At 42.3% G+C, this 19,208-nt stretch overlaps 1 protein-coding gene across 1 annotated transcript; it reads left to right on the top strand.

Annotated features, from left to right (window-relative positions):
• The first annotated feature begins 490 nt into the window (after positions 1-490).
• On the top strand, positions 491-15,217 carry LOC308309922 (BRCA1-associated protein-like). Its single transcript, XM_080755896.1, has 14 exons — positions 491-659; positions 804-908; positions 2,472-2,648; positions 3,196-3,433; positions 3,900-4,089; positions 5,515-5,628; positions 6,151-6,299; positions 6,926-7,001; positions 7,352-7,490; positions 8,029-8,138; positions 9,187-9,276; positions 9,645-9,748; positions 10,542-10,681; positions 12,485-15,217. The coding sequence occupies exons 2-14, from the start codon at positions 830-832 to the stop codon at positions 12,712-12,714; spliced, it is 1,836 nt and encodes a 611-aa protein (XP_080612022.1). The 5' UTR covers positions 491-659; positions 804-829; the 3' UTR covers positions 12,715-15,217.
• Positions 15,218-19,208: the final 3,991 nt, after the last annotated feature.

Here is a 19,208-nt window from a genome sequence, read left to right as displayed (position 1 = left end):
AAGTGAGGGGCGCTCTTATCATCGTACATCATCATACATCATCTCATTTCGGCCAATCATATTTTGCCTCCTCACTTTTGTCTTCAATGCAACATATCAATGTCTGTGTTACGCAATATTTGTGCTTACACTATGATGTAAAATTGTCCATTCATTGTCAATGGGAATTTAATGTTTGTAGGACAAAGTTTGTGCACACACACTAAAGCTGGACATAGGAGGGGCTAGCGCCCCTCAAAAATTACACTTGTATCTTGTATGAAGTGAGGGGCACCCGAACTGTGCTACTTTAGCAACTGATCGAGCACTTGAACATTTGGAAAGGTTATATAAAAATGTATTGTTTATTTTACACTCATTCTTTCAATAAATGTGAGGTTCTACCTATTCCTTGCCTGTAGGGGGCAGCGATGCCACCGAGAACAAAGCTCTCAAAAAATCTCACGCGAAGAACAGTTGGCAGACAAACAAACCTATTTTTTTATCAGCATTGAGCAACGTAGAGAAGAAGAGACGTGCTGCTGTTGTTATGATGTAATGAGTCTAATTATTATCATCAATGATGCCAAAACATTAACAATTAAACCTCTTATCAGACCGACGACCACGGTGTAACTAAACCTCCCGTCCCGGAGGAAGACATTAAACATTTAAACCAGGTATTAACTTCTAAATGTGGAAGCTATATAGCTGTCGTTAGCCTACACCGGCTAGCTTGTTGATTAGCATGATGCCTGCTGACTGCTTGTTATGTCATCCGTAGACCGTTTGTTGTGGTTTTCTCTTCTCGTCGTTGTTTTTAGGAAGTGTGTCATCTCACGGGGAACACATGAGCGTGTCGCTGGTGGTCATCCGTCTGGAACTTGCCGACCAGTCTCCTTCTCCACAGGGCTTCCAGTATTCTGCAGGTGGTGACTTATTCACATTGTATTGTCATTGTTGTCACTGGTGGTGGAGGGGTGTAGCCTGGACCAGGGCTAGTGGTGGTGGTGGTGGTAGTGGGTAGAGCAGTGGTTCTCAAAGTGGGGTCCAGGCAGGTGGTCCTCCGCTAAATGATTGCTATAGTAACCAAATTGACCCTACAGCTCTGTAAGTGTACAACAGTGTACGAAATGGAACCAAGCTCTGTAAAAGTGTACAAGCTATAGTTACAAAGCTAGTTTACACTAACCATTGACAGCCCATACATCCAAACAGAAGATTCATACCTGAGTGTCTTAAATAATGTTGAACTCGCCCCCAACATTTTGAATCTTGAATTGTCATATTTCTATCGGCAAGTTTTTGTTTAATAAAAATCCACCGTAGACATTTGCATATAGGCTACTGTAATCATTCCCCTGCACGGAATTTCTTGACAGAAACTAACTCATCAGGACATGTATTATGCAGAGTGTCAGCAATAGATGCTTCTAGATCCATAATTTGAAGGTGTAGTCACTGTGTGTCAACCTTGCCCTGTGTTTACATAACAAAACAATACATAGATTTTTTTTACCCATCATTTCCCTCTATAATGGTTCCCAAACTGGGGTCACAAATTATTTTTGTTGATGATTAATGTTAAAGATTAATGATTAATGTGAAACATTGTTTTCTCACTCTACTACAGTAAACAAACCAGCATACAGCATAAGTGTATAGTATACACGCTGTCTGCACCTTTCTAAAGTTACAATCTAATTACTTTTGACTACTTAAGACCTTAAGTACCTTTTTATTACGAAATTGGCAAATATTACATAAGAATGAGCCAACCATATGCGAAAATAGCCAATCTACAAGCTCACAATGCGTCACACTTTGGCTGTTTATCTGTGGAACCGAGTCTTGTTGGGTTGGGAGGCTCCCCAGTTCAAATATGATTATTTTGGGGGGTCGCAGGCTGAAAGGAGCCCTTGCTCTAGCAGCAGTCTTCAGCCACTGGTGTAGTGTGGTGGTGGTCACCTGCAGAAACACACTGCCATCTCGCCGTATTGTTGGTGTTTTCACTGTTTGGTTTGGTTAGATGGGGATGTTTCACCAAAATACAGCCAGAGACCAAACCACCCCAATGTAAGTTATATTGTGTTAACATACTCTTAATTCTACCATACAATTTATTCACAAAAAACAGTGCCATAATAGAGCTTTAATACAATTTTGAGTAGTGGAGTATAAGTAAAAGTACTGACATTTGGAAATACTCCAGTAAAGTAAATGTACCTCAACATTTTACTTAAGTAAAGTACTACTAGAGTAAAACAATAAATAATAATAATACTTAGTTACTTTCCACCAGTTGGTTTGTTCCAGTTGAGTTATTATTGGAAACAACAATCAGAACAAAATGTATTGTGCCATTTCTGTGACAATGAGAGCGTGTGGTTGTGTGTGTAGTGAAGAGAAGGGAAGAGAGGGAACTGGAAATGAACAGTTGATTGACCAGGCTTTACAGTATGTTCAGTTCAGTGCTGTTGTATTCACCGCAGTGGAAGGCATGTCCGAAGAAGAGATGCAGGAGAAGGCTCTGGGCCTCGCCCAGCTGTCTCTGGCGGGGAAGACGGACCTAGAACGAGCCTCCGTCCTGCACCAGCACATCGGCAGCAGAGCCATGGGAGACATGGTCATCGAGACCTTTGAACCCAATCCAGATAAGGACCCGGGGGGTAGGCCTGTTCCAATCATTATTATATAATTGCCTTATATCGCAATTATTTGAGATATTATTTTTTCATAATCGTTTCCATGTTGAAAACTGTCAATGTGACACGTTTTTAACTCGAAGATCGGCTATTGCCACTATTCATGCATTAATTTGATATACAGTATACAGTATAGAATGTTATTAAATGTAGTTATTTGTGATATCTGCCCTGTGCAACCTTTGTTTACGAAGCCTAAAAGCCAAACAGAAATGTAATTTCTATTCATAATGTTCCATAATGTTCAACGACAGAAACGCAATTAAATCGTTAATCGACAACTTCTCGTGTCATAATCGTGTACATCATCTAGGACTGTCACGATTATTGGTATTGCAGAATGGAATTTAGTTACATGTGCTGTACCTATGTGCTACAGCAGCAACATACAGTAGATTTAGAACGATAAAACCTAAACATCATTAAACTTTCAGTCGCAAGATTTTATTCTGCTGTATTGTGTATGTGCGTCTTGAAATTTGAATCCCTCCATGGTTACTGTAAATCACAGGAGGGGTCGAGGACGACACACAGGGGGCGAAAGAGCAGATTGGCGAAGCCGGGCAGTCGCAGGCCAACGGGGACGATAAGGAGGAGGCCCACGAGGACACGGACACAGCCAACAGCAGCACAGACACCAGCGCCGCTCCAGACTCTCCATCCAAGCAGCTGCCAGACCAGATCTCCTTCTTCAGTGGAAACCCCTCTGTGGAGATAGTCCACGGCATCATGCACCTCTACAAGACCAAGTGGGTTACCTTTCCAAGCACGTTGATCAACCCATTTTGACCTGAGATCAGATTTTTCAAAAATAGCAGACCTACAAGCTCGTAGCGCGCCACTTGGTGGCGTGCTATGAGCTTGTAGATCTGCTATTTTTCAATAGCTAAAGCATGACATAATGCTAACACCAAAAGGGGTTCCCGCCCAGAAAGGTTGTTGGATATTTCTGAAATGTCATAAAAGCAAAGGTTAAAGCCTCAATCTGTGATTTCTTCAACTGATTGGTTGGCTGTACGTAGAACAACAGCAGCATAGGTTTAGATTGAGAATACCTAAACATTGTTCCGTTTTCAGTCAAGAGATTTTACTTTGCTTCATTCCAAGTAAGCAGCACTGTATAGCTACTAGGAAATATAGTGTTGTCTTTTGCAACGGAACCTAGTCAGACAGTTGTTATGACAGACAGTTAATTATTCACTGGTGATGTTTCAGCAAAATGACGTCGCTTACCGAGGACGTCAGACGAAGTGCCATGCTGTGCATCCTCACTGTCCCGGCGACCATGACCTCCCATGACCTCATGAAGCTGGTGGCGCCTTTCAACGATGTCATGCAGCACATGAAGATCATCCGTGACTCCACCCCTAACCAGTACATGGTTCTGATCAAGTTCAGCACCCAGGTAAGGGTCTGAACACAATGGACTGTTTTCATGGGTTCAATGTGTTTTCATTTCCCATTTACAGTAGATACGTTGTTAATTATGGCTTTCAATCTGGCAGTGTGATTTTGTTTTTGTGATTGAAATGTTATTAACACCCCAATCGCCCAGGACAAAGTTCACCGTCCTTTCTATTAGTAACACCCAGCGCCCAGGACGAAGTTATATCCAAAAGACGCAATTCATTGATATGAAAACCGATCGCATCGCTCCACAGCCTAGGAGCGCCTGTTGCGCAATCCTCGATGTTGCACAACAGTAGGACGTCATCGAAAACGTTAATAACTCGCGATCTAAATCATCCCGTCCAATTCTAAGAAAAGATCCTGTGTTAGACGGCCCCGCTGTCCAGTCGCTAGTCGCGTTTATTCATGCCTCCCGTTGTTGTCGATCGCCTTTAGAGTGTTTTGGCTACATTTAGCTGCTCCAGCCACATCCGGTATAACTTCCGGTCCATCGGTAAAAGTGCTCTGTTGCTATAAATCGATTGGGCGCTATGATTTAATGGATTAAATAACCCCGGGCAAACGGAGTGTTAACAGTTTGTAGAATGGGTACAGTTCAACGAAAGTACAAGTCAATACAAAATCTGCTATGAGGATAAAACCAGAAAGACTTGTTTACATCAGGGTCCTCCATTTTCAATTCACATTTAAAGACATACAAATATACACTTCTATGCAAAAACTTTAACTCTTTTTTTTTACAGAGGCCAGTTTCGAGTTGCAGCCGCCGGTAATGTTGCGTTCACACGGGCAGACGCAACGACACAGTCTAGTCTACCATTCATTGTCAATGGAAGCCGTCGACATGGCCCCGCATATGCCCCAGTGCAGCCCCCAGTGCAGCGCAGTGGTATATTAGTATCGCACCGCGAGGCTAGCTGCTCCTGGCGGTGTTACTGCGTTGAGGGCTGCCCACACCATAAATTCTAACTATAGGACAAAACAACAATGATGAGAGCATCCACCACAGATAGCGTTCTGTGAACATGTTGGAATGTGACTTCCTGTACATTTGATTGTGAATGGATTTTGATCGGCTGAAAAATAGCAGATCTACAAGCTCCGAGTGCCACGCTTGTAGATCTGCTATTTTTCAGCCGATCAAAATCCATTCACAATCAAATGTACAGGAAGTCATTTATTGTGAATATGTGGCTCAATTATTTGATTATGTATTATTTCACAGCAACGTTTTTTAACTCAAATCTTTGCTTTTGCTTCTTTGCACAAAACATTTTCAGATGGGGGTCCTTGACATTAAAGTTTGAGCACCACCGACATAGAAACAGGATTTAGGAGGCATTATTTTGTAGAATCTTGTCTCAGGTCTTAATGGGTTTTAATCTCTCTCACTTGTTCTGTCTGTCTCTGGTTGGACTAGGCGGATGCGGACAGCTTCTACACGGCATGCAATGGCCGTCAGTTCAACTCCATAGAGGAAGCCGTGTGCCAAGTAGTCTATGTGGAAAGGGCTGAAGTCATAAAGTCTCAACAGGTAGGCTCCAGTATCTTTCTGCTCTATAATTTAAAAAAAGAATATATATAATTATAAATAATAATAAATAAATCCTGCATTTATGCTTTCTCCAGAGAATATTTAATTCATGGGAATAATATTGTTGTTTTTCTTTTGTGGAGCTGTTCTATTGTTAACCTTATCGTTCTCTACTGCAGTGGTTCCCAAACTACAACCCCCTCGCGTTTTTCACAGTATTTTTCTGTGGAACCGAGTCAAACTAAACGTAATGCCTACAATTCAGGGTGGCAACTTCCACAGTTAAAATATCATCATTCTGCGCACGTCGCAGTCTGAACGGTTTGGGAACCCTTGGCAGTAAAGTATGCTCACTTGATATTTCTCTCTTGTGTTCTGCTCTATTATTTAAAAAAAGAAATGATCTCCAGAGAAATATTGCATTTATATGAATACTGTTTGTTTTTCTTTTGTGGGGCTGTTCTGTTGTTAACCGCACCGTTCTCTATTCCCCCCCTTTGCTCCTGCTCGGTGTGTTTTCAGGGAGCCAGTCTTCCGGTGATGCAGCTGACGGAGCTCCCTAAGTGCACCGTGTGCCTGGAGAGAATGGACGAGTCTGTGAACGGCGTGCTCACCACCCTCTGCAACCACAGCTTCCACAGCCAGTGTCTGCAGCGCTGGGAGGACGCCTCGTCAGTACCGCACACACACTCCCCCCTACACATAACACCCACCCACTTACGGCTCGACACATATTCGCAACCAGAGACGGTCAAATAAATAAAGGTTTTCGTCTCACTCACGTCACACTGGTTAATGGATTGGATACAATTACAAACATCAGATTATGGTAAGAAAAGCAATAGTCTGGAATTCTCTTACAGAATTCTCTCTTGCAGCTACTGGCCTTAAGGGGCCAGTAGCTGCAAGAAACGTAGTCACTATAATACTATCTGCATCTAAGTGGCAAGCAACCTGGGCGCTATAATGCTATCTCTATCTAAGTTGCAATACCTGTACAGCCCTTGGCATCCCATTCATAAAACGGAGAAGTCCTGAATGTATTGAACAAATTAAAATCCCCGATATTGCACCTCGTTTCTTAACAAAATCCACTGTTATGTTGATGTTATGAGCGCCAGCACTTTTCTGTCAATGAAATCTGTGCAGTGATGCCTCCTGCATTGTCGGTATCAAACTGGGTAGTTCTCAAACCCGGTAGTTCTCAAATCCGGTAGTTCTCAAACAACAGAGGTTGTGTGGCAGCAGTGTGTGTTGATGACAGTGTGGTGTGTGTGTGTGTGTGTGTTTGTTTCAGGTGTCCTGTGTGTAGGTACTGTCAAACACCGGAACCTGTCGAAGAGAACAAGTGCTTTGAGTGTGGAGTGCAGGAGGTAGGCTAAACCAGTGGTTCTCAAACATTTTTTCAAACGTCTCCTAAATTGATATGTATTTATTGGTCAAACTAGCTACATGTTCAGAACCATCTTCCACAAAACCCCAATGGCCTTCTGCTGACCATTTCTTCAACTGGAATGTAGAACATAGCTTTATAAAAATGGGTACAAAACATCATAATTCTACACATATTGTGTTTTTTAGGAAACACTCAATTTCACAAATCACAGATTGGGACCTAAACAAAGGTTTTCAGTCGTGAGATATTATTGTTCTTGTTGCTTTAAACCATGCGTATCACCCACTTTAATTAATATGCCCCCACCCCTTTCTTTCCATTGATTAGAACCTGTGGATCTGTTTGATCTGCGGACACATCGGTTGTGGGCGCTACGTCAGTCGCCACGCCTACAAGCACTTTGAGGAGACCCAGCATACGTACGCTATGCAGCTGACCAACCACCGCGTCTGGGACTACGCAGGAGGTTTGTATCAAAGATGGTTGATTTTAGGAAGATGGACCATCCCTAAAGGCTCTGGGTTAACCTTCCTAGTAGTCAGACATTTTAGTTTTGATGTATTCTGGTCTGTAAATGTGAGCTGTAGATCAGTGCTTTTCAACCAGTGGTCCGTGGACCACCAGTGGTCCTTGAGGGGGTTCCAGGTCCATCCCCTGCAGCTAAATCATGGAGAGGTGGTAACCAAATTGACCCTTATTAGATATTTAGCCCTTATATCTTTAACTCTTGACTTGAGAGTGTAAAATGAAATTTCACACTCAAGAGTTAAATTATTCTAAAGGTAAACATCTGCATTACTTAATTAACAAGTCTACACACAATTACAGAATGTAGAAGAATATATACAGCATAGAATTGTGGACAAAATGTAATTCAACGATAACAAAATATTCTTTAGTTTTGGTTGTGCAAGGCTAAGTCTCAATGGTCCGTGGCTCAAATGCCAAATAAATAATGGGCCTTGATATGAAAAATGGTTGAAAACCACTGTTCTATATTCCAGATAACTACGTGCATCGCCTTGTGGCCAGTAAGACGGATGGAAAGATGGTGCAGTACGAATGCGACGGAGACACGTGCCACGACGAGAAGATAGACGCATTGCAGTTAGAGGTGACTTTTTTGTGGCTTTTCTGCCTTTATTGATAGTATCAAGTGAAGATAAGACAGGAAAGAGCGAGAGAGAGAAGGGGAGATACATGCAGCAAAGGTCGTTATGAACGAGACTCGAACACAAGATGCGCTGCCAGGCCAAAGCCTATTGTGGCATGCGCCTGAACCACGTGGCGGGCACCCACAGAGGTGACTGTTCTGGTTGCCTTCTTTGTTATCTTCGTTATATTTTAATATATATTAGGGATGCCGCCGATTAATCGATTTTCCGATTAATCGTTGGAGTCTCCAAAATCTGAATTTTAATATTTCATAATCGGAAAAAAAATAGTCTAATAAGTAAGGCTGCATGATATATCGAACATGTACCTTCATCAAAGTGTAGAATATAAGTATAAATCAAGTTGAGCAAAGCCACTCTTCTCTGCCCCTCTCTCTAACGGACACAGTTAACGATCGCTTGTTAAGTGCCTGCCAGACAATCAGATGGAATGAAGGCAGGTGTAGAGTAGAGTGTAGACTAGTGAACTGAACATGTTCTCTTTATATTAAGTACTTCATGCCAGCCCCTTATGAAACTACTTCTCCCCAAATCCAAATGGATTTAATTTTCCATCCTGAATGGCAGTAACTAGCATACAATGAGAACTGAGAAGATCTCCACAAAGGTTTACTCATCAAAACTGATTATAAAACTGTAACCATCAAAGCCTGCACTCATCATATAATGGTTATGTGACCATGGCATGTGCATAATATAAAATCTTAAGTTTTATATTGATTCTTTATTTGGGGGTGGGTTCAATTAATCGCTATTTAGTAATCGGCAGAGCTGTCGACTATTCGATTTGGCTGATGGTCACTTTCTGGCATCCCTAATATATATATATATATATATATATATATATATATATATATATATATATATATACACTGCACACACACACTCTCTTGCCAAATAGACAAACAAAGAGAGTGGAGTTGGAGGAGTTGAGCCGGTTCTATGCAGTAGAAATTTGCTTAACTAAGGTGTTCCTTTTGTCTGCAGTATTCCTACTTGCTGACGAGTCAACTCGAGTCCCAACGGATCTACTGGGAGAATAAGATTGTTCATCTGGAGAAGGACACTGCAGAGGAGGTATGAGACATGCTAATGGTAGCCATTTCGCTCGTTTTATTCAGAGATTTAGTGAAACATCTGAGATCTTCATTAACCCATTCAATCTGGGCAAGCATCTGTGTCATTTCAGGATAAACTGGTAGGATTTAGAAGGCATTTAAAGAATTGGCCTCAGTTCTAAACAATCCCGCATGCACTCATATGGCTCATAAACTAGTCTGCTACATAATACCATCTGCCTCATTGACAAGGCATATTTATTTACATCAGATCCTGTGTACTGGAAATAAAAATGTAACTGGTCCCATATACTCTGAAGTCATACTGGTATCTGTTTTGGATTAATAACATGAAGGCTAATGGATTCATTCATGTATTTGTTTCAGATTAATATCATGAAGGCTAAGTTTAAGGAGACGCTGGAACGCTGTGATAACCTGGAGCGACGGCTGGGAGAGCTGAGCAAAGACAAGCAGAGCATGGACAAGAAGTAGGTTCTCCTGCTGTCACACAAGAAAGCAGTGGTTCTCAAACATTTTCATTGCAAGGACCCCCCCCCCCCCAAATGATATGCAGTAGAGTGGACTAGTGGAGAAGAGTTCCAGTAGAACTAAAAGACACATTCTAAAACGGGTAGTCCCAATACTTCATTCTGATTGGCTGGTTACCGTCACGTGAGCGGTGTAAATTTCACCGATAACCCACTCCTTCAATCACTTTGTATCATCCTGCAGTCTTGTAGCTGAACTGGGGAAGCGCTTGATTGCTTTACAAACACATGCCGTGCGGGTGTCTAAGCACCGCCCGGCTCATATGACTGTGAATGTGTGGCTCCAGGCAGCCCCGTAAATACATCGAGCGCTATTCTCCCGTCACATAGGCTACTTGCCGAGCAAAACAAGGAAGTGTTGTGGCTCTGGCTCGCTCGCTCTGGTGGCGCAAAGTTAATATTGCTATATGTTTGTAACCGTTTTAGAAAAGCAATAAGCCACTCAAGGCCCCAGCTTCCCGGGTATTTTACACTGGCTGGGAGGTAGTGTAAAATACCCGGTAACCTGAGACCTCTCGTGGCTTATTGCTTAATTATCTTATGTTTGGTTGCGCTCGGGTGTTGCACTAGGCAAACAGCAGATCTACAAGCTCACAACGACCGTGTCCCAGTGCGTCCTATTTTCAGCATGCAAGTATAAAAAGATTTAGCCGACTAAAATCTTGTATTTAGTTGACTAAAGCTAGCCTAAGACTAAAATATTTCAGATGACTATAATATGACTACGTTCCAGATACAGTCAGATGAACAGTCGTATGAGCAAGCTGAGCCTGGAGCTGAGGGAGGAGCAGGAGATGAACCGCTGTCTCAGGTCCAATCAGGTGGAGCTGCAGGCCCAGCTGGCCGAAGAAAACCGCAAGGCCAGGGAGACCGGTGAGTTGGTCGCTTTAAAGGTGTAGAAGTTTCAGCCTGAAACGCTGGTGCTGAAGTTTCTGAACCATTCGGAGCGTCGCATCCCTCCAGGCTATGGGGTCTCAAAGTCTGTGACTTCCTGCACGTGAATTTCGTTTGTAAACAAAGTAACAGGGAGACATAGGGGAAAAGCCAGCGGATTATTTCTAACCTATACACAACCTATATACATATTTTATTTCATGTGTGATGATTACGTTTAAAACAAGTAATACACTGTCTGGATGTCATCTTGAATTGGATTAAAAACGCAGTAGTTCTTTAATCAAAACCAGCTGTGGAGGAGGAATCAAGAAGCATGGGAATAAAACTGGTGAGCTTCATTTTTATTGGCTTTTATCGATGTGTATCTCTACACGTCATCACGCAGCACGTTTTCGTTATCAGGAAGTAATTAAAACAATATTTTTATGGACTTATAAAAACACATTTTTTTGGCATCCATTGTTAGGTATGCCCATATGATGACCACGGATATGGTCTAAAAGTGTGAAAAACGTATTTTTCATTTCACTACGCCTTTAACACCAAGGCACAGAGCCGCTCCATAGTATCATCTTTGTTAAGATATTTTGTTTATTCCATTAAGACCCGACAACAGATTCTACAAATGTCTTCAGTGTCAGTGGTTCTCAAGCTATTTCATGTCAAGGACCCCCAAAGTGATTTGTAATTGGCCACCCATCTCAAAATATGTTGTTCCAGGGACCCCCCAGGCCAGAAGCAAATATTTCAGTTAAAAGCATTTGCTGTGAAAGAGTATGTATTCAAAGATTTGCACACGTTTTCACGATTTAAAAAAATAGCAGATCTACAAGCTTGTAGCGTGGCACTCGGTGCCGTGCTATGAGCTTGTATATCTGCTATTTTTCAATAGCTAAAGTTTTAAATAATGGTTAAAGTGGTTCAAAGCTAATGTGACAAACGTCCTCAGGTCTAAATGGGTTAAAGATGTTAAAGAAAATCAGCAATGAGTTCAATATAAATCTAATATAATAATGTAATATATCGGTTGTGCATCTCTAATTGGAAGGAATGTGATTGACCAGCCCTTCTAGTGTGGTGACAGTTTCGTATTTGCTGGCATAAAGTTTGAATGTCATATTGTCTCTTATTGTAGGCTGCTACATAGCTGCTAGTTTACCTTATGGATTATAACATTCTAGCCTGTTAGAACAGCATTTTTGGTATGTTGATGAAATTGTCAATATATTTAGTCTCAGTTTTAGTCATCATAGCTTAGTATTTATTTTGTTTTCGTCAGTGAAAAGTAATAATAGTAATCGAGGACCATTTTCTTGTCATGGTTTTTATTATCCGAAATCAACACTGATGTTGTCTCATTGTCCCTTCCAGGAGACGATATTGTCTCATTGTCTTGTTGTCTCCCTTCCAGGAGACGATATTGTCTCATTGTCTTGTTGTCTCCCTTCCAGGAGACGATATTGTCTCATTGTCTTGTTGTCTCCCTTCCAGGAGACGATATTGTCTCATTGTCTTGTTGTCTCCCTTCCAGGAGACGATATTGTCTCATTGTCTTGTTGTCTCCCTTCCAGGAGACGATATTGTCTCATTGTCTTGTTGTCTCCTTTCCAGGAGACGATATTGTCTCATTGTCTTGTTGTCTCCCTTCCAGGAGACGATATTGTCTCATTGTCTTGTTGTCTCCCTTCCAGGAGACGATATTGTCTCATTGTCTTGTTGTCTCCTTTCCAGGAGACGATATTGTCTCATTGTCTTGTTGTCTTGTTGTCTCCCTTCCAGGAGAGCGCAAGGACGGGACGATAGCGGAGCTGCAGGAGCAGCTGAGGGACGTGATGTTCTACCTGGAGGCCCAGCAGCAGATAGAGCACCTCACTCCAGAGGCGCGCGCCGAGATCCAGGAGGGACAGATCAACATCGGCGCCGGCCCCTCCTCGGAGGGCGGCCTAGGTATGGCGGGGGAGGGTCCCTCTGTCCGAGGCAGGCGGGGCCGTGCCAAGAGAAGGAAATGATAAAGGAGGAGGCTTTGACGCTCTCCCATCAGCACGGGACAGGACACGTGTATATGTACCATGGCTTTTTGGGGACTGTTTCATACAGTATACTGTGTTCAATGCCGTTGGCGCACGGCCGGAAACGGCCGATGTACAAGCTTCACAACACAGCATTTACACGGTGGGACCCGTCCAGTCTATATCTGGAATATCAAACCTTTTCACGTCAAGGATCCCCAAATTGATATGTATTTGGCTGCGGACCCCCCATCTGAAAATGTTCTGAGCCAGAGACCCCCTAGAAGAGACGATTTGTGTAAAAAAAGAAGAAAAAAAAAGAAATAATCAAAATTATTCAAAGAAATAAAATAGAAGATGTACAAAATATGGATATAGTGATTGTGATACTATATTAACCCAGCCAGAAGTTGGCTCGAGGAAAGTGAAACGAGCAGATGGGACCTGATCCAGACCGCTCTGGATTAAGAGATCTGCTAAATGCCTAAATAGTAAGGGACATATAGCTCTGTATAGAGTCCACGGACACCCCCCCCCCCCCCCCCCCCATCTATCTATCACTTTATTGTTACATCTTGTGTACAGGTACATAAGAGTAAAACTTTTTGTTTGGCTTCCTTCAGACCATGCAGCAGCATAATATAACATCAAACCAAGGGATAGAATATAGTGCAAAAAGTGTGCAAAAAAAGCTTAATAGTGCGAGAAGAGGGTGAAGGTGCGGGGTGTTAGCGTTTTCTTTTTCCCTGTTTTGCTCTGGTTCTTATCAGTTCGTTCATGTATCTGATTGTTCGGGGAAAGAAGCCTTTTTTGTAGTCTATTTCCAGTGGCTTTGAGATTGCGAAACCGCTTCCCATGCTGCGAAACCGCTTCCCATGCGGCAGTATCTCAAACAGTCTGCGGTTGGGATGGCTTGAATCCTTCAGGATTACTCGAGGGGGTTATAGTCGGTGAAGTTTTTCAGTCCTTTCCACAGCTCCTTGCTGTTATTTGAAGAGAGGTGTTCTTCTACCTTCCTAGCATATTCCCTTTTGGTGGTTTTCAGTGTTTTGCGGAGGTAACGGTGAGATCGTTTTTCTTATCTCCAGATCTGAATGCTATGTCTCTCTGAGTTATGGCCCCATGCACAGTACTGTTTAACCATGCCTTATTGTTTGGTCTTTCCCTCTGCAGCCTCTTTAAACATTGGTCAGTCCGTTCATTCAAAACAGTCAGAGAGACTGTTTTCGTCACTAGAGGTGCCTGTTTGACCTTTTGTCTATAAGCAGGGATGAGGACCCAGAAGCATAGATTTGAGTTAAAAATGTTGGCTTAAAACAAGAATTAATATAATCTGCTTATAAAATGCTTTCCATGTCTGGGCCGGGTGAGCTTCCCCGTGTTGAGTCAAATTAAGGCTCCAAATGAATGCCTGTGTTAAGTCAAATTAAGGCTTCCTTCCGTCAATTCCTTTAAGTGTACAGTATGTAACAATGAATTAATGAATTGCATTTTAATGAATTACATTTTTGCAGCGCTTTTCCATTTTAAAGTATTGTATTGAATTTCCACAAAATTTTACAAAGTATCACTAGCGCTTTTCCAAGTACTCAAAGCGCTTTACAATGGTTCATTCATTCATAAATTGGGAGGTGAAGCGGCGAACAGTCGATGCCAGCGTCCTCACTTCCCACATTCACACACCAATGGGGGCAAGCTTACACGGACAAACTCATTGAAGGCAATGTAGGGTTCAATGTCTTGCCCAAGGACACTTCGACATGTGGACAGGAGGAGCCAGGATTCTAACCCCCAACCCAGGGATCATTGGATGACCTGCTCTACCTCCTGAGCCACAGCCACTATAGTATGTATAGTTATTTGTTATTTTGATTTTTTTTCCTTCTTTTTTTAAAGATTGTTTTTTTTATTTTATTTTATTACATTTATTAGAGTCTAATGAAGCCAAATATGCAGCTATTAAACAAAAGGGGAAACAAAAGGGTCACAGAAAAGATCTCAAACCCACAACTTTGGGTGCACCCTCTGGTAACTCACTCTCTAGAGCGTGTATCATCTAGCTGGCCCGGTTCTGACCGACACCCTTTGCTGCATGCCTCCTTTCTTCCTGTCTCTCTACTGTGGTGGGTTCCCAATTGTTTAAAATATAAAATACCTGCAAGCTTGTATAAGGGCTGTTTTCGGCATTGTATACTAGTAGTCAGACACCATGCGACAACTACGTCTAAAAATTGAGCCTTATTCGGTGGTGTGTCCACTTTGTTCTGGAAAGTATATTTCCAATAATATTTCAGGTACCTCAGATTGTATTTCGAGGATGAGGCCGATCGCCAAAGGGTCAAAATGGATGTGAAGAATAACGTGATGACAAAACAGTCATTTTGTAGAAGGAAGAAAGAGAACCATATGAAGAGGAACTGGAGTTAGGTGGTTTATACAGTATATATATATATATATATATATGTGTGTGTATAAAATTTGTATAAATAATGTTGAATCAGAATGACAAGGAGCTGTGGGGAATGAATTGACTCGCGTGCATATATCGCTCATTCTGACCAAATCTGGTTGAAAAAGATTTCCAACGTGAGATCTCTCATATGTCGTTGCTGTCGGGGCAGAAACCTTTAACCCATTCTGACCGGGCACCCATTTTGGTGTTAGCATCATGTTATGCTTTACCTATTGAAAAATAGCAGATCTACAAGCTCATATCGCGCCACCGAGTGGCGCGATACGAGCTTGTAGGTCTGCTATTTTTGAAAAATTGAAGAACGACTGACATTTTTCTAGAATCTGATCTCAGGTCAGAATGGGTTAATGTTGTTTTGTGTAAATTAACGTCCTAGTTGATACTACAGAATGATCTGCGTCACACAAAAGCATCTAAAGTAGTAGCACCACCAGCTCCAAACGTGGAAAGCAGCCACGCATTTTCAGCTTGTAGATGTGCTACTTTAGATGCTTTTGTTCATTTTCAATGAGACCTGTGTTTTTTTTTTAGGCCAAAGGTGCTAGACGAACCGTACACAACGAAATGGAAAAAGTATTTCTACACAGGAAGGAACGGAAGTATGTTTTCTTAAGATCAAGACCTTTCGACCTCGGGCCAAGGAGGATATTTTAGCTGACACTGGAAAATCTATACATGGTTATGTGAATTCATAACAGTACGGGTGGAGAAGTCGAGGGGCGACAACGTAAGCGTATTTACGTGCATGCGGTCCCGTGAAATGTCGCGCTTGCGTGCTCGTTTCGTGCACATGCCCGTGACTGAACACACCTGAATTCTGTTTTTGTCGCACTCCTCATGAGCAGACCTGTCGTTGATCCAGGTGACAACGTGTGCGTTAATCGCTGCCCGTTTGAAAGGACCTTTAAAACGGAAAAGTAACCGTCTTGGACATGATGAGGTTTCCACCCGACAGAGACGATATATTAAATACAAATTTGTTTTCTGGAAGAAACAAAACGAGGACGGAGAACTGTTCATTTCAAAAAGGTTTATAAAAGAACGTATTATCCGATTTTCATGAGCATTTTCAAAAGCATGTCCTTACTGCAACATTCCAAACCAACAACATAATTATAAAGATAAATTATGACAGTCCATAACCGGGGAGGATGTGCTGCAGTGCACAGTCTGCACACCCTATCTATGTGCAGACTTTAAACGGATCACAGGAATTCAAAATAAGCTTAAATTAACTAACACACCAACCAAACTTGATTGGCCACATACACATGTACATACAGGTCTTCATTAGCATCTCTGTTGGGTGTAAAACCTCACTATATCCAAAAGATTCAAATTCAGAAATGGCAAAAGTAGTAGATCTACAAGCTCAAAATTCACCATGTTTCGAGCTTGCAGATCTGCTACTTTTGCTTCTTTTGTGTGACGGTGTAGTATGATCAAGTAGGGCGTTTGATTTACATAAATGAATAACAACAAAAGGAGTTAGAATATGGAGATAAAAGGTTTCTTCCCAACAACAGCGATATGCTACGTGTAGGCCAGCCTTGCTCGGTGTGCTGCCTTGCGTGTGTTTAAACTTTGCACTGTTTGAGCCCAGCTGTAGCGTTATGCCCACTGAAAATAAAAATTATTCGGCCATATCTGTGATTCAAAATCGTCCTTTGGTTTTGCGCTGAGTGCACGTCACGCTACTCTGCCTGTGTCTCACAGGGTACATCCAAACAGTCGTGCCAAGAGGCATCAAGAAAAGGCGTCTCTTCCGGGTTTTTAAACAGCTGGTGGAGGGAAATGACGCTAGTTTGCGGCTTGAACTTGTAGTGTGGGAAAAGCATGTCAGTTGTTTTTGCCCACACTACAGTAGCTGTACCTTCACAGGTACACGTCTAAAGGAAGCCAGACTACAGGCATTTGGGGGATGATGAGTATTTGAGAAACCACTGTCTACTAAACCCCCCCCCCGCATACTTCGAATTGTAGGAGTCTCAGTTGAGGCATTATGTTTAGGTTGACTCCGTTCCACAGCATATTGTGATTGTGAATGTACTATAGCAGATCCACAGGTTCACAATTCCTTGTGTTGCAAGTCGCTGTGAGCTTGTCGATCTGCTATTTTCAATATATCTTGCCTCTGATAGTTTGTTGATAACTTTTGCTGCAGTAATGGGCATTTAATTTAATTTATTATACTTTTTGTTCCCTTTGTTTCGGTATTGGGTATCAAGTGTCCTTAAATTATCAATTTTCTGTCATCCCTGTCATCCCCCCCCCACCCCCCCCCCCCCCCCCCACACACACACACACACACACACACACACATTTTTGGGTTGAACTACTCCTTTAAGACTCACAAAAAAACCTTTGCGTTGTGTACTGTGTTTTGTGGAGTTTGGAAGCCTGTGTGTGTTTGCTTTTGGAAGAAGGTACAGTACAGGAAGATGATTTTTCCCTCTGAAATGTGTTTCCTGTAGCGCTGTTTGGACACAGGTCTGTGATAATAATAAACCCATCCCTCATTGTGACAAGGCACTGACCTGCAGAGTGGACCAGGACATGTCTTTGTGTTCTAAAACTGCAACCTTTTGAATGATCTCGCATATAAAAAACAGCAGTCTTGGTCGGGTGGAAACCTCATACTGTACTGTATGTCCAAAGCTGTTCATTTTCAGGATTCAAGCTCGAAGCGCGTCACTTCGCACCGCATTTCGAGCTTGGCTTGCTTGTGCTGTTACTTTTGTATGACGCTGTAGTCTGATCAAGTAGGGTGTTAATTTATGAAAAAACACAAAAGGTTAGAATATGGAGATGAGAGGTTTCTGCCCGACAGTGATGCCCAAATAAACGCAGGTCCTGTGTGTGTTTTGAGAGAGAGAGAGATCTTTTGTTGTGGATTAACCCATTAGAAGCTGACACCGATTCTGCAAATGCCTTCTAAATCATAGTTATTTTCTACTATAACGTGTATTGTATTTGGCAACAGACAACGGCTTAAGACAGTGCTCCTTTAGGCTACAGTAAGAACAGTACTTTAAGCTACAGTATGCAATTTCAGAATGACAAATTGTGGAAAGGTCTGTCAATAAAAGGTAAGTCTTCTATAAGAAGGGATTTAATAAGCTGACGCTCATTGATTGATTATTTTATCTGCTAGGCTTGTCATGATGCGAGCCACAGTCATTCATAAGTCACACCTCATGGTGTACACACCCATATATGGGTACATTACAATCAAAAGAAAGTACAACCACAGTGATTCAATTCAAACCTTTTATTTATTCTCAAAGGGACATTTACAATGTCGTGACGTTGTGACGTTGCTACGTGGTGGCCTACGTGCCTTAACCCATTCGGCCATCGGCGCTCCCGAGCCTGTGTTTGCAGGCTGTGGTGGAAGGTGTCGTCTGGCCAGTTCAAGAGGCCATGTGGATTGGGAGCGTCTGCAGAGCTGACATCCTGGACATCCACGTCGGTGTGTCCATGGCGATGCACGTGCATGCGTCTTCCAAACAGCGGCATTCCCTTCAGCAGCAACACAGCGATGGGTGTCCTACAGTGAATCTTACTACTGAATACTTTCGGCAAGTTTAATTTGTTTTCTCTTTACTTTCTTCGGTAACATATTTCTTTTTTTTTTTAGAAAAAGTTCAAAAATAAAAATACATTTTCAACAGGATTTTACAGTAAAAGGGGCAAAACTCCAACAGCTTTCTGTCCACATGGGGGGAGAGAACATTGGTTAACAGGTTAGAGGTCAACATCGTCTTCTGGGAGCGCTGTTTCTGATGCAACTTGGAGGTCATGCTCGTTCTGCGCTGCAAGAGAGGGGTCCATCTGGATCTCTGGTGGAGCTAGTGCAGGCATCTCCACAAACTCCAGGTTGGGGTCACCGACCAACTTCCTTCCTAGCCACAGGAACGGCTTCTCAAAATTGTAGTTACTCTAGGCAGAGATGTCGTGGTACTGCAGGTTCTTCTTGCAGTGAAAGACAATGCTCTTGGCTTTGACTTTCCTGTCTTTG

Source organism: Protomyctophum bolini (genome assembly GCF_963924005.1).
Source record: "Protomyctophum bolini genome assembly, chromosome: 22".
Classification (NCBI taxonomy): Eukaryota; Metazoa; Chordata; class Actinopteri; order Myctophiformes; family Myctophidae; genus Protomyctophum; species Protomyctophum bolini.
The sequence above is the reverse complement of the archived record's forward strand: the minus strand, read 5'-3'. Positions and strand labels throughout refer to the sequence as shown.